Genomic DNA, 15,670 nt, shown 5'->3' on the forward strand with positions numbered 1-15,670 from the left:
AAAACACACATATTGTTAACAATGCTGGTGTGCTTTGGGATTCTACAAAGGAGTAGCTTGATTGTTAATCACTGACCTCAAATCTAAGTGCTGGCACTTTCTTCAGGACATCTCCAGCAATGCCTTAGCCATCTTTGGTCAGGGATCCAAGAGTTCTTTGTAGGTTCCTCTCTCCCAATCACTATCCATGATGTTAGACAAAGAAGCCATCTGCACCTGATGTAGCAGAACTTCCATTTAGTGTTCTCCTGCGTGTTGAGCTGTCCAATGATGTTACATTAGAGGCGTTACAGGAGAAATAATTTGAATTAATAATTTGATGCAAAACCAGAGATGTCTACTGTGCCTGCAGTTAACATCAAGGATGTCTCAGATGTGAAGAAAATGCAAGAAGGGTGTTTTTGTTATTGTTAAATGAATAATATGATAGGTTGAAAGAAATAAGCCCCAAAGGCTGCGCTTCATAGACATTTTGTCACAGGTAAGGTGTGTAGGCACATGTAGCAGAATAAAATGTAGTCAAGACTGCTTGAGGCAAGTCCAAGTCAAGACCAAGACCAAGACCTGGAATAGTTAGATCAAAACAAGACCAAAACAAGATTAATCTTTTTAAAGAATATACAAATAAAAAGAAGAAAAGGGAAAATCCATTAGTTCATTGTATCTTTATATGATGTAAATTTATTTTTTTTATCTAATGCTAAATAATATATAGCCTTAAAACAATATGAATTGTTCTTAAATTATAGTCTTAGTCCAGCTTTGCATTGTAACTTTTAGAAGTAAATGATGGTGCGGTTATTTGCTGTCTCCTCTTCTCTAAAACTTATTCAGAATCACCACCTAAGCTGAGTGCAAACCAAACACACATCCATTTTCACTTATTTGGCAGGCACTCTTATCCAGAGCAACTTACAGTTTAATCGTTTTTAAACAGGTAGGCGAAGGTAGTGTTAGGAGTCTTGCCCATGGGCTCTTATTGGTATAGTGTAGCATATTTGCCCAGGTGGGAAATTGCACCCTAGTCTACAGCATAGAAGTCAGCAGTGATACCCACTACACTATACCAAAAAACATACAACAGTTTTTGTAATTAAAAGAGCAGTAGTAACTTTCTGCTCTGTCCTCAGGGGACCAGCAGAGCATATTGTATTTATATACATAGAGCAAGGACTGTTTCATTCTGTTTGAAAGGATTGATGATATTCCATCCATCCATCCATCCATTTTCTAAGCCGCTTCTCCGTCAGGGTCGCGGGGAGCCTATAAAAAACATTACAAAATGTTCTTTTGCATGTTGCATGCACTTACACATTTCCACCAGAGAGGTCAAATCCCCAAAACGTACATAGTGTAGCTTTGACGTATAGTGCAGTAAATCTATGTTGTTTTGTTCCCCTGTTCAGTTTCTGTTTACCTCAGACAGACGCATCACATTTGGCTGGTCTCAAAAACTGTTTTCGAGTATGCCTTAACTTGAGACAAGACCAAATGAAGTTGAGACCAAGACAAGAACCAGTCTATGCTTGAGTACTACATGCTAGTAAAATCTGAATGCCTTCATATTGCTTGCATTAACAATATACAGAATACCCATTTCTTCTTCACCATGACAAAATACACCAGTGTTCAATAAACAATCAAATTCAAGCCTGAAATAATCATTTAACAGTCACTGGGATTTTGCAGTTTTTAGGACCACATCATACATCTTTGAAATTACTGTCATACACACAGACTCAAGAAGTATAGCTCAATGTTTAGCTGTCAAATGCAAAATCAACTGATGAAGATATAATGACAATGGTCACCTACATTCTTAGAAGACATGGCCTTCACCAAGTTTTGACTGAGTTCTCTTTGAATGTTCTTTAAACTTGCTCACCAAGAGTCATCCGTTTCATCCACTTGGGGAAGGTGTCCAAGGCACAATCCATGTTACAAAATGTTCTTATGCAGGTTGCGTACAATTACACGTTTTCACCAGAGAGGTCTCCAAATCTCCAAAACGTACGTAATGTAGCTTTACCTTATTATGTAGTAGTAAATTTATATTGTTTTGCTCCCCTGTAGGCCCCAGCTGAGGTCTCTAGATCTAGAGGCATCACATTTGGCTGGTCTCAAAAACTGTTTTCGAGTATGCCTTAACTTGAGACAAGACCAAATGAAGTTGAGACCAAGACAAGAACCAGTCTATGCTTGAGTACTACAATGCTAGTAAAATCTGAATGCTTTCTTTTTTTAGGACCACATCATACATCTTTGTAATTACTGTCATACACTCAGGCTCAAGAAGTTTAGCTCAATGTTTAGCTGTCAAATGCAAAATCAACTGATGAAGATATAATGACAATGGTCACCTACATTCTTAGAAGACATGGCCTTCACCAAGTTTTGACTGAGTTCTCTTTGAATGTTCTTTAAACTTGCTCACCAAGAGTCATCCGTTTCATCCACTTGGGGAAGGTGTCCAAGGCACAATCCATGTTACAAAATGTTCTTATGCAGGTTGCGTACAATTACATGTTTTCACCAGAGAGGTCTCCAAATCTCCAAAACGTACGTAATGTAGCTTTACCTTATTATGTAGTAGTAAATTTATATTGTTTTGCTCCCCTGTAGGCCCCAGCTGAGGTCTCTAGATCTAGAGGCATCACATTTGGCTGGTCTCAAAAACTGTTTTCGAGTATGCCTTAACTTGAGACAAGACCAAATGAAGTTGAGACCAAGACAAGAACCAGTCTATGCTTGAGTACTACAATGCTAGTAAAATCTGAATGCTTTCTTTTTTTAGGACCACATCATACATCTTTGTAATTACTGTCATACACTCAGGCTCAAGAAGTTTAGCTCAATGTTTAGCTGTCAAATGCAAAATCAACTGATGAAGATATAATGACAATGGTCACCTACATTCTTAGAAGACATGGCCTTCACAAAGTTTTGACTGAGTTCCCTTTGAATGTTCTTTAAACTTGCTCACCAAGAGTCATCAGTTTCATCCACTTGGGGAAGGTGTCCAAGGCACAATCCATGTTACAAAATGTTCTTATGCAGGTTGCGTACAATTACACATTTCCACCAGAGAGGTCTCCAAATCTCCAAAACGTATGTAATGTAGCTTTACCTTATTATGTAGTAGTAAATTTACATTGTTTTGTTCCCCTGTAGGCCCCAGCTGAGGTCTCTAGATCTAAGCTGGTCTGGATTTACAGAGCAGTGTGCTCTAATAGAAGCTCTCTTTGCACTGCCCTGTCTACAAAGTTTAGTTCTAGAGGGCAACCCCCTGACACTAACCCCCTCATATCCAGGCTTTGTGCTGGACAGCCTGTTCCGCTTGCTCTACATGGATGGAAAGCGAGTAACACCAGAGGACCGTCTTCGCTTCAGTGGCCTTGCCAAACTCAAAGGTAACAGAAAACTATTTTCCATGCAGCTTCTGTGTCTGTGATATTGTCCATAAACACAAATGTGAAAACTAATCAAATATGCATGTAATTGATCAAACAGATCCTGTCAAAAATTTCAGTAAAACATTACATTTTTTGCAAGACACATCTCTGCGTATAGTAACATCTAAATATCTACTGCAAGGTTTTGTGTCTTATCTTCGTAACAGATGTATCTGCCAGAACCAGATAAAATCCTGATGAGTATTTCGCAAAACAGCTGCTGGTCATATGCTGGCCAATATGAAGTAATATTTTATTAGCATAAGTATACAGTGTCAAGGGCTCACAATCGATTATATTAGTTATCACAACTTGCAGTAATCTAACTTGTTTATTTAATTGGACATGAGTAAATTGGGGGAAAAATAAAATACAATTTAAAAACTGTAGAAATGGACTTAACTAACAATACTATGCAGGCGCTTTCAAAGAAACTTTGAAATTTTTATTTTTTAAAAGACAGGTACCTATTACTTAAAATAGATTAAAACTAATAGATAAATTTTTTTTTGAGAAATGTAAATGAGTGGAGAAGGCTCTGGAGAATTAAAAATATGCATTATCATCATTCAAATCTTGAGCTAAAATAACATAATTTAGTTTGAGTAATCATACAACCTCCAGCTATAGCACTGTATTTACAAATAAGGATATACTCACTGTAATAGCCACAGTTTGAAGTCAAAATATATTTTAAAAAGAGTGTTTGATGTAGCATATAAACATTGTTAAAATTTCATAACAAACTGTTTACTCCCCAGTCCACACATAGAAACTAAAATAATTATATCACTCCTGCATCAGCTGAACCTACCTGCTTTTGCTGTCATATGGGGGTTTTGCTTTCCCTTAAAGCCAGCATACAAGCAGTTCTATCTGCTTGTATGAAACCACATACATATGAAACCCATTCCTTTTCATCCAGAAATTTGTGCTCATGTTCCATAGTAATAAAGCTGGTTATTATCACGTTCTTTCTCAGCTATATAGAAATCTGATTCACAAAACAGAAATATTTTAATCTTTTAACAGAATTATGATTTCAACCAATAAATAGGTGTTGTAATAACTGTGATTTATAATAAGTGAGTTTGCATCACATTGACCTGCCTAAAACTAATGAAACCTTTTGTGTTTAAAGGTCCAGTTTGTGAGGAAGCAGAGGTCATTGTGTGCATCCAGAAGATGAAGGGTGTTCCAAGCCCTGCTTTGCCATTAGATGAGTTCCCTGTGATCAGCCACAGCTATTCAGTCTCCTATGAATTTCTCAATCAACCTCAGTTTCAGGAAAATGTACATCAAATTCTCTTTCAGATTTACAACATGGCAACTAATTTGCAGAAAAAAAGCTATTATTTGTAAATATGCATCAAGCAGAAACATTTGACTTGTATGACTGTTATTGTTCAAATGCTGATTTAACTGTAAACGAGTGGAATTTAAATATATGTGCAATATACACATGGCCAAAAGTATGTGGACAACTACATAGCAGTCTCTAAAGACAAACACTAGCAGTAGAATGGATCATACTGAAAAGCTTGGTGACTTTAAAAGTGCCACTGTCATAGGATGTCACCTTTGCCATAAGTCAGTTTGTGAAATTTCTGCCCTTGGCATAATGATCTGGGGCTGTTTTTCAGGTTTTGAATTCAGCCGCTTAGTTCCAGTGAAGGGAAATGTTAATGCTACAGCATACAAACACATTTTGGACAATTATGTCATTCTAACTTTGTGGCAAAATCTGAGTAAGGCCCTTGTTCCAACACAACTGTACACCTGTGCACAAAGTGGAGCCTGAAAAGACATGGCTCGACAAGTTGCGTGCAGAGGAACTGGAACCTCAACTTTGAGCCAGGCCTTCTCATCCCACAAATTCACAATTTTGACTGAAAGGACACAAGCTCCCACAGATACAGATACAGATTCCCAGAACAGTAGAGGCTGTTAATAGTTATAAAATGGTGGCCGACTCTATATTAATGCCCATGGTTTTGGAATGTCCAACAAGCTCATATAGCTGTGATGGTCAGGTGTCCACATAACTTTGGCCATATTGTGTGTGCAACAAGAATAATATTCTGAAAATAATTATATATTAATTATATATTAAAGGAAATCTCAACATTTTCAGACAGATGTGGGTGGTACCTCAACAAATATCCCTCAGAATCTGCAAGAGCAACATGAGGAAGATGAGTCAATCTCACATACGCCAGCAGATCCCCTGAGAACAAGCAGAAAAGACCAGAATAAGGGTACTTTTTGTCAGAAGGTTAACTTTATTCATATAGAAAGTGTATAATATGAATAAGCATTATAAGCATCAAGCCTAATATAAGATTACAGTTTTACTTATATAAGACAAGCAAATTTATCTGTCAATATTATGACATCATTTGTCTTAATACAATCACTTTAAACAAGTAAAAAGGGTCTAGAAAAAAGTTAAATAATCTTATGATGAGCTTACAGTAATCTCAAAATAAGAATGATTAGATATATCAACCAGATTTAAGATGATTTCACTGGCTGATGTAGCATTTTTCGCAGAGAAACTCTTCAGTGTTATTGGCTGATATTTTATAAATCTGGTTAGGGACAAAAATACAAGTGCATGGGATACAAATCTCCAGCACTTAAATTTCAGTAGAAACCCAAGTGATGGTGACAAAAAGACAAATAAATAATAAATAAGTGCTCAAAACTATCAGAATTATCATTACCAACATTGCATTTGGAACTTGCTTGTAGGTTCACTGGTCATTTTGGATAGTAAATAAAGCTGCTATATTTGTGTGATGGCTATATTGATATACTTGGTATTTCTTATTTTGAGATTGTTGTGATTGAGATTTATTACTAGATTCTTTAACAGATTTCTAAAAAATGCTTTAAGTGATTTTAGTTAAATATGATCCTCTCACTTTATTAGCAGATCATTTTGCTTATTGTAAAAAATATGCTTGACACAAGTAGCATTTTCTGCCAGTATAGTGAAAAGATTTAACTTACAAAATCACTAAAAATAAATAAAAAATGTTGAGAAATAAGTTAAAAATCTTAAATGAAGGTTACAACAACCTCAAAATAAGAAATATTAGATATACTATATTAAATAACTTTTTTAAAAGGATAATTGCACAACAGTGCGCATGTTTATCTTGAATATTGGGAAGACATTAATGAAATCTGCTTTAATTCAATGTCTCTGTCTCCTCTCCCTGCCTAAGACTCTAATAATCCTGTAGTGATGAACAGCACACTTAAGCAAGAGTGGGCTGAGGTGATTGAGTTTAACTATACAACAACGCACCGCATCAGCGACCTGCCAGCACTCAAGAATTTCTTTCTTAGAGGTCTGTGGCTCACTGTGGAAGAAGAGAAGGTATAATGTCATCTTAAATTAAGCTTGTGAAACATGTAAACCCAGAAAAAATGTGATGTCAGACATGTAAGATTTACTGAGAAATGAATCACAGGGTATAGATAAGGTGTCAAATAAGGCATGAAATGATTTAGCTTTGTGTGTGCGTTTTTTTTTAGTTTGTGCGTTTAGGATTATTTTTAGGCTATAATGATGACAAACCAAATGTTTAACCTAATGATGTGTGCAGGTTCTGTCGTGGCCTGCACCTCCTGCTGTAAATGCTGAAACCAAAACATCAGCAGACAAGAAAGGAAAAGAGGTGAGTATTGAACTCACAGTTTCTGAATACTCAAACAGCTGTGATAGTTTAGAAAAGCAAATAGTAAATTAGGATTTTTCTCTAATGTTATACATCCTCATATGGAAGAACGATGAGGTGCCCGAAATCCAGAAGAGGGCAGTGAAGATTCAGCATTTATGTTTTGATCAGCGTTACTTATCTGTTTAGTCCAAAGAAGGAAACATTATCTCGTGTTTTACTGAATATGTTTTGTAATGCCTGAAATTTAAAAGTTGAATATTATCAGTAATCATTCTTTCAGCTCCAATCTATCTTGTATATCTTTTTTATCACTTCTGTTCCACTAGGTGGTGGTGTTGTTCTTAGCAAGTAAGCATACTTTTTGGGCAAAATATATATGGGCTTTCTGGTCCAGATGTTTAACACTTAAAACCTGTCTACTCATTTTAATGACTTTCTTCTATTATTTAATTGTTATCCATACTTTCTGTGATGTTTTTACTATAAACTGAGAGAGAAAAAATAATGATGGTATTTTCTTTTGAAAGATGTTATTAAAATAACCATTACATAGCTTGTTCTCCATTTTTAAATGTTTTTAAAGTTTAAAAGTGTCACTGGAGTTGCTTAGGATCTTCTCAATCCCACCAACGATCCTTCCCTAGAGGAGGCAGAGCTCGGAGATCTGAGCGAGGGTCTGCCCATCACTCGGGCTGAGGTAACCAAGGTGGTTGGAAATCTCCTTGGTGGCAGAGCACCGGGGGTCGACGAGATCTGTCCGGAACTCCTGAGGGCTCTGGATGTTGCAGGGCTGTCTTTGCTGACACGCCTCTGCAACATCACGTGGACATCTGGGGTGGTACCCCTGGAATGGCTGTCCGGGGTGGTGGTCCCACTTTTTTAGAAAGGGGACCGGAGGGTGTGTTCCAACTGTCGGGGGATCACACTTCTCAGCCTACCCGGGAAGGTCTATGCAGGGGTACTGGAGAAGAAAGTCCAACTGATAGTTGAATCTCAGATACAAGAGGGACAGTGTGGGTTTCGCCCAGGTCGTGGAACACTGGACCAGCTTTTTACCCTCACCAGGGTCCTGGAGGGTGCATGGGAGTTTGCCCAACCAGTCTACATGTGTTTTGTGGATTTGGAGAAGGCATTCGACCGTGTCCCTCGGGGGATCCTGTGGGGAGTGCTCCGGGAGTACGGGGTGAGGGGCTCGTTGTTATGGGCCATTCAGTCCTGGTACAAACAGAGCAGGAGCTCGGTTCGCATAGCCGGCAGTAAGTCAGACTGGTTTCCAGTCAGGGTTGGACTCCGCAAGGGCTGTCCGTTGTCACTGATTCTGTTCACAACTTTTATGGACAGAATTTCTCGGAACAGCCAAGTGGCGGAGGGTGTCCAGAATGGTGGACTCAGGATTTCACGTCTGCTTTTTGCAGATGATGTGGTCTCTCTGGACCAGTTTGCAGCTGAGTGTGAAGCAGCTGGAATGAAAATCAGCACCTCTAAATCTGAGACCATGGTCCTCAGTCGGGAAAGGGTGGAATGCTCTGTCCAGGTAGGGAGTGAATTCTTGCCTCAAGTGGAGGACTTTAAATATCTTGGGATTTTGTTCACGAGTGAAGGAAGGATGGAGCGAGAGGTTGACAGGCAGATGGGCACGGCATCCGCAGTAATGCGGACCCTATACTGGTCCCTCATGGTGAAGAGAGAGCTGAGCCAGAAGGTGAAGCTGTCAATTTACCGGTCAGTCTACGTTCCGACTCTCACCTATGATCACAAGCTTTGGATAGTGACCGAAAGAATGAGATTGTGAGCTTTCTCTGCAGGGTTGCCGGGCTCTCCCTTAGAGATAGGGTGAGAAGCTCGGCAATTCGGGAGAGGCTCGGAGTAGAGCCACTGCTCCTCCACGTTGAGAGAAGCCAGTTTAGGTGGCCTCTGGACGCCTCCCCAGGGAGGTGTTCCAGACAGAGAGTCGGGGAAGACCCAGGATGGAGGGATTATATCTCTCGAATGTCTTGGAAACTCCTCTGCATCCCTCTGGAGGAGGTGGCAGAGGAGAGGGAGGCCTTTGCTTCTTTGCTTAGGCTGCTGCCCCCGTGACCCGGACTCGGATAAGCGGTGGAGGATGGATGGATGGATGGATCTCTACTTTAGCTCAAGTACATGATTTGTGCACTTTGTCCACCTCTGGTTAAATTGTTTGAATTTATATATAACTCAAAAAGTGTACTCCCTTTGTGGGCACTTCATGCTTGAAATAAACCAAAAGATCCAAAGTACTTCAAAAAGTTGCTTCTGCTGCAAATGACCTGAATTGTGATCAAACACATCATGTGTTCTGAGACACGTTTCAAGGAGGATGTAAAGTTTGAACCATCATAAAATCCAGACTTTTTTCCATGAACACTTGACAGAAACAGAAAACCTGAGATAGACTGTCTGTAAAAACTGAGCTAACACTGCTTTAGCTGCAAGAAAGAATGATCACTTTACAACATTACACAATATTTGTCTCAGGCAAGAAAAGTTACCTGAAATAAACTGGGGTAATGCGTTCATTTTGCATTCATGAGTTGCTGTCATAGACTCCACTTATACTTGAGCTTGCAATGTTTGTCCAAGCACAAAGGGACCCAACTGTTCATGCTGGGTTTGGTCAAATTCGGACATCAATGGATGTCATCTCTGCTTTAGTTTTTCTCTGTGCTTTATTCTTTAGAAGATTTTACCCTGAATTTCCCTGCTTTATTTTTCCCCATACTTTATTCTTTACTTCTTACACTGTCAGGATCAGTATAACTCAAAAGATGCCTAAAATGGTAAGTTACTACTGTAAGTATAAAAAAATTGTTTAAAAGTACTTGTGTAATCAATAACTGAAATGGCTGTTCTCATAACCAATTTAGACAGTAACTTTGAATGTACTTTGAATTTGAAGCTCCAGATATTCAAAATATGTGCTGGAGGCATTTGAACAAGCACAACTTGATACCACAACAGAGTAGAGGATGCTCACTGCCAAAGCCAAATATAAAATGCCAGCCACCTGTTAAAGAAAATAAGTTCTATCGTCCTTGTCGGCATTAATCTGCAAAGTCATCAGAGGCAAGATATAAAAAAAAAAAAAAACACATTTTCCTTGCCCACCCTTGGCAGTCTGCTTTAATTACTATTTTAACTACTGTCCCAACTTTTTGAAATTATATTTGCATTATAGCATATTATTTTATATTGTTTTATGTTTTATTTATCTGGGATCAAGTGACACCTATTATTGTCACCACATGGTAATTTAGTCAGAACTATCCTGCCAGGTTGTATTCGGCACTCTAGGTGGTTGAGGAACCAGTTTAGGTCAGTTTTGGACTGAAAACATGATGTAGTTCAGGTTGGGTTAAGTCCTGACAGAATTTGGTCAGGTACAGAAAATTGTCAGACTGGACCAGATTTTCAGCCCCTATCTTGTACTGCAGCTGCCATCATCTTTCTTTTGCCTGTTCAAAATAAAACTTGAGATAAAATGTATATGGTTATCTGGTTGCTTCCGAATCAACTATAAAAATAAACGTCCCACTAGATTATGCCACATTAAAAATATAGGTACTACTTTACAAGAAGACTACTCTTATAAATAGATTCTGAATGGTTTACAATAAGTTAATAAATGGTTATTAGGTACTACTTAACCTACTTAACACCTTATTACACCTGAAAAAAGGACAGCAGTGACCTGTTACATCCATTGAATATAAATATCTGATGAAGCTGACAATTTAATGATTGATGTAGTAATATCAGTAATCTGCAAGAACTGAGGTGTAACATTATAGATGAATGTGGGTTCAATATTTGACAAAGAACAAGTCACTGGTGCCCTTTTTTTATTTATGTGTTACAACTGGTGAAGGTATTTTATGTCCCTTCTTCTCTAAAATGTCTTTAGAATCGCCACCTTAAGTCTAATATAAAACATTTCTATTACTGGATGTAAACAATATTAACATTATGATCTGCCCTTTTATTCAGGACACTTTATTGCATGGAATTCAAGAGCAATTTAGTTTCATGCAAAATCTAAGCAACTAAAGTTGTATTTACCGCATAAAACCAGCCTAAGCTGTGGTCCTGCAGGTTTATGTGAGTGCCACAACTGAGATTTCTTACATCTTGACTGTCACTAACAGCAATACACATTACTCTTAAAGAGCTGCATTCTCAAGATCATACTATGCCCCTTCAGAAAACGTTATGTAGCAAGTTTGAGAAGTGAGCCTTTCAGTTCACTTCACTCATTGTTCTGCCACTGTGCTTTGCAGAGTACAGATACAGCTCAAAAGTTAAAGGACAAGAAGAAGAAAAAGGAACCTGTGCTCAACCTAATACAGGAGGCGCCAGTCAGACGCACACTCAGTACAGTTCACGTGGAACTCAAAGATCTACTGGAAGGAAAGGATAAAATTCAAATGGAGTGTGATCTGGGGGTGTTGCTCTCAGATCAGAATGTTAGGACCACAGTGACCCGTGAAAAGGTAGGGCAAGGAAGAAACGTTTTTAAAAATGTTGAAAACACATTTTTTAATTTTAGCTGACTAGACAGATTTAGACGGAAATCTTTTTACTTTTAGTGACCTATTGGTTGTTATTTTTAAATTTTATATTAAATTCATTATTGTTGTATTATGCTTATGTTATTACAACAAATTATTGAACATTCCATTTTGTCACTACCAAAACTTTACCAAATTTTTCAGTAGTTTTGGTACTAACAATTTTAGATAATTTTGTGGATAACTCAAAAATGCTAGCCAGTACATGACTAGCAAATATAGATTTGAACAGTTGTATTTTTTATTAAAACACAAAAGTGTACTTTGCAGAAAATATATGTTTTGCTAGTGACAATGGCTAAGGTTACACATAATTTTCACAATTTTCAGACATTGAGACAAGTTTACTTCAAAACAATGGGCTCTAACTGCTCTCCATATGGCCATCAGATTAAGGGTCAGTGAAAGAGCAGAGATGCTGTCTTGTGTTCCGGTACTGACATGAAAACATGAGACAACAACATAAATATATTTTTTGTTAAAATTTAAGCTCATGATAAAACTAAATCTGTGAACTTCAAAATAAATCAAAAAGATCTTTAAAAAATGTATTATTTTCATATGTTGAAATTTACAAGTTAGAGTTAGAGACACTGCCCAAAAAGTACCCAATAAATTGTGATTTTTATATATAATATTGTCTATCTCAGAGCCTTGGGTTTAAATAGATTATTGTATTTATCTATGTAATTATTGTAATTATCTTACTACTTTGTTTTTTACTTGTATTTTGAAATAGTTTTTATACTGTGGCACTGCAGTTTTGACAAATTTTGTAGAATGTTTCATATACACAACTTAAAAATATGGTTCTTTAAGGGATATTTAGTGAAGAAAATAGTTCTATATGGAACCTTGAACACTCAAAGTTCCATGTAGAACCATTTTGTGTGTGGTTAAAGCATCATGAAAAGGTTCTCCACATTGCTGGAGAATGTATTTTATATGGTTCTATATAGAACATTTTTGAAAAGCGTTCTTTTGTTACACTCTTGACATTGTAACAATAGAAGAACGCTTTTTGGTATTATATAGAACCATCTATAGCACATTCTCCATCAATCTGAAGTACCATTAAAAGGCGGCAAAGAACCTTTCATCATTTTATATAGACCCATTTTCTTTGCTAGAGAACCCTTGTAGGAAACATGGAAATGTAACTGACTACTTCAAGAACATTTTAATTGCATTCAAAGAAATACAATAATAAATAGTGACAATGTTTGAATGCTTTTAGTGTTGGTAATTAGGGTATTTATGCAAGTAAGAAGTAGTAAACCAGCCATTAGGGGTGTACTTTGTGTACTTCTGGTGCCGGTCCCAAGCCCGGATAAATGGTGAGGGTTGCGTCAGGAAGGGCATCTGGCGTAAAACTTGTGCCAAAACTATCATGTTGATCACAAATATGATACCATACTGGATCGGTCGAGGCCCGGGTTAACAACGATCGCCTCCGGTGCTGTTGACCAGCAGGGTGCCGTTGGAAATTGGACTACTGTAGGTCGAAGACCATCAAAGAGGAGAGGAGGAAGGCAGGTTAGAAGGCAGCGAGAGAAAAGAAAAGACTTAGAGTAGGGATTCTGAACATAGGGACAATGACTGGTAAAGGAGAGGTTGCAGACATGATGGAGAGAAGGAAGGTAGATATTCTGTGTGTCCAGGAGACCAGATGGAAAGGAAGCAAGGCCAGGAACGTTGGAGGTGGATTCAATCTGTTCTATCATGGTGTAGAGAGGAAGAGAAATGGAGTAGGGATAATCCTAAAGGAACAGCTTGTGAAAAGTGTTCTGGATGTAAAGAGAGTGTCAGACAGGATCATGAGCCTGAAGTTGGAGGTTGATGGTGTAATTTTGAATGTGGTCAGTTCATATGCACCACAGGTTGGTTGTCAGTTAGAGGAGAAAGAGGAATTTTGGAGTAAGATGGATGAAGTGGTAGGTGGTGTCCCTAGAGAGGAGAGATTAGTGATTGGTGCAGACTTCAATGGACATGTTGGTGAAAGGAACAGAGGGGATGAAGAGGTGCTGGGTATGTATGGTGTGAAAGACCATATGCGGAAGGTCAGATGGTTGTAGATTTTGCAAGGAGAATGGAAATGGCTGTGGTGAACACGTATTTTCAGAAGAGGGAATGAGATTAGAAACAAAGAAGAGGAAGAGAGTGAAGACAGAGCCAAAGATTAGATGGTGGAAGCTGAAGGAGGAGCATGGTTGCAGTCAGTTCAGGGAAAAATTGCAACAGGCCCTTGGGGGCAGTGAGGAGCTACCTGAGGACTGGGAAACTACAGCTAAGGTGGTGAGAGAAACTGGCAAAAATGTGTTGGGTGTTTCGTCTAGTCAGACAAAAGAAGACAAGGAAAGTTGGTGGTGGAATGAGGAAGTCCAGGAGACTATTCAGAAGAAGAAGGCAGCAAAGAAAAAGTGGGATAACCAGAGAGATGAAGGAAGTAGGCAGGAGTACTGTGAGGCTAGTCGCATAGCAAAAAGAATGGTGGCAAAGGCAAAGGCTCAGGCCTATGATGAGCTGTATGAGAGGCTGGACAGTAAAGAAGGAGTACAGGACTTGTATCGTTTGGCTAAACAGAGAGATAGAGCTGGAAAGGATGTATAGCAGGTTAGGCTGATAAAGGATAGAGAGGGAAATGTACTAGTGAGTGAACAGAGAGTGTTGAGTAGATGGAAGGAGTACTTTGAAGAACTAATGAATGAGGAAAACGAGAGAGAGAGAGGAGGACAACGGGGGGAGAGATAGTGGATCAGGAAGTGCAGAGAATTAGTAAGGTGGAAGTGAGGACAGCTTTAAAAAGGATGAAGAATGGAAAGGCAGTTGGTCCAGATGACATACCTTTGGGGGTATGGAGATGTTTAGGAGAGAAGGCTTTCTCTAGGATCAAATCAAATCAAATTTATTTATATAGCGCTTTTTACAACTGATGTTGTCACAAAGCAGCTTTACAAAAATGGGAATCACAGCACAGAGAATCAGACAAAACACTGAACATAATATACAGATGACAAAGCACTTCTTGTAAGTCGCTCTGGATAAGAGCGTCTGCTAAATGCTGTAAATGTAAATGTAAGGCAGTGGACTTTTTAACCAGCTTGTTTAACAAAATCCTGGAGAGTGAGAGGATGCCTGATGAGTGGAGAAGCAGTGTACTTGTCCCCATTTTTAAGAACAAGGGTGATGTGCAGAGCTGCAGTAACTACAGAGGTATAAAGTTGATGAGCCACACCATGAAGGTATGGGAAAGAGTTGTTGAAGCAAGGCTAAGGCGAGAGGTTCAGATCAGTGAGCAGCAGTTTGGTTTCATGCCCAGAAAGAGTACCACAGATGCAATTTTTGCATTGAGAGTGTTGGTAGAGAAGTACAGAGAAGGTCAGAAGGAGCTACATTGTGTCTTTGTGGATCTAGAGAAGGCATATGATAGGGTGCCAAGAGAGGAACTGTGGTACTGTATGAGGAAGTCAGGTGTAGCTGAAAAGTATGTTAGGGTGGTGCAGGACATGTATGAGGATAGTGAGACAGTGGTGATGCAGTTGGAGTGACAAATGGTTTCAAGGTGAAGGTAGGGTTACATCAGGGATCAGCTTGGAGCCCCTTCTTGTTTGCAATGGTGATGGACAGGTTGACAGATGAGGTCAGGCATGAGGCTCCATGGACCATGATGTTTGCAGATGACATTGTAATCTGTGGTGAGAGTAGAGAGCAGGTGGAAGAGAATCTGGCGAGGTGGAGGTTTGCACTGGAGAGGAGAGGAATGAAGGTCAGTAGAGACAAGACAGAATACATGTGTGAGAGTGAGAGGTGAAGAAGAGGGTGCAGGCAGGATGGAGTGGGTGGAGACAGGTGTCAGGGCTGATGTGTGACAGAAGGATAGCAGCAAGAGTGAAAGGGAAGGTTTACAAGACAGTAGTGCGTCCTGCTATGATGTATGGTT

The 15,670-nt window shown here is 38.8% G+C and overlaps 1 protein-coding gene across 8 annotated transcripts in view; it reads left to right on the top strand.

The window, feature by feature from the left end:
* LOC108443179 (leucine-rich repeat-containing protein 43) overlaps positions 1–15,670 on the top strand; it is a 52,870-nt gene that overhangs the window by 32,096 nt on the left and 5,104 nt on the right. For all 8 annotated transcript variants that reach the window (XM_017723649.2, XM_017723648.2, XM_017723647.2 and 5 more), the window contains 6 exons: positions 3,172–3,410; positions 4,594–4,745; positions 5,587–5,710; positions 6,686–6,840; positions 7,070–7,141; positions 11,440–11,652. In XM_017723649.2, the coding sequence (XP_017579138.1) occupies positions 3,172–3,410; positions 4,594–4,745; positions 5,587–5,710; positions 6,686–6,840; positions 7,070–7,141; positions 11,440–11,652 (955 nt within the window). The remainder of the gene's footprint in view (positions 1–3,171; positions 3,411–4,593; positions 4,746–5,586; positions 5,711–6,685; positions 6,841–7,069; positions 7,142–11,439; positions 11,653–15,670) is intronic.

The sequence above is a fragment of the Pygocentrus nattereri genome, chromosome 20 (assembly GCF_015220715.1).
Source record: "Pygocentrus nattereri isolate fPygNat1 chromosome 20, fPygNat1.pri, whole genome shotgun sequence".
Lineage (NCBI taxonomy): Eukaryota > Metazoa > Chordata > Actinopteri > Characiformes > Serrasalmidae > Pygocentrus > Pygocentrus nattereri.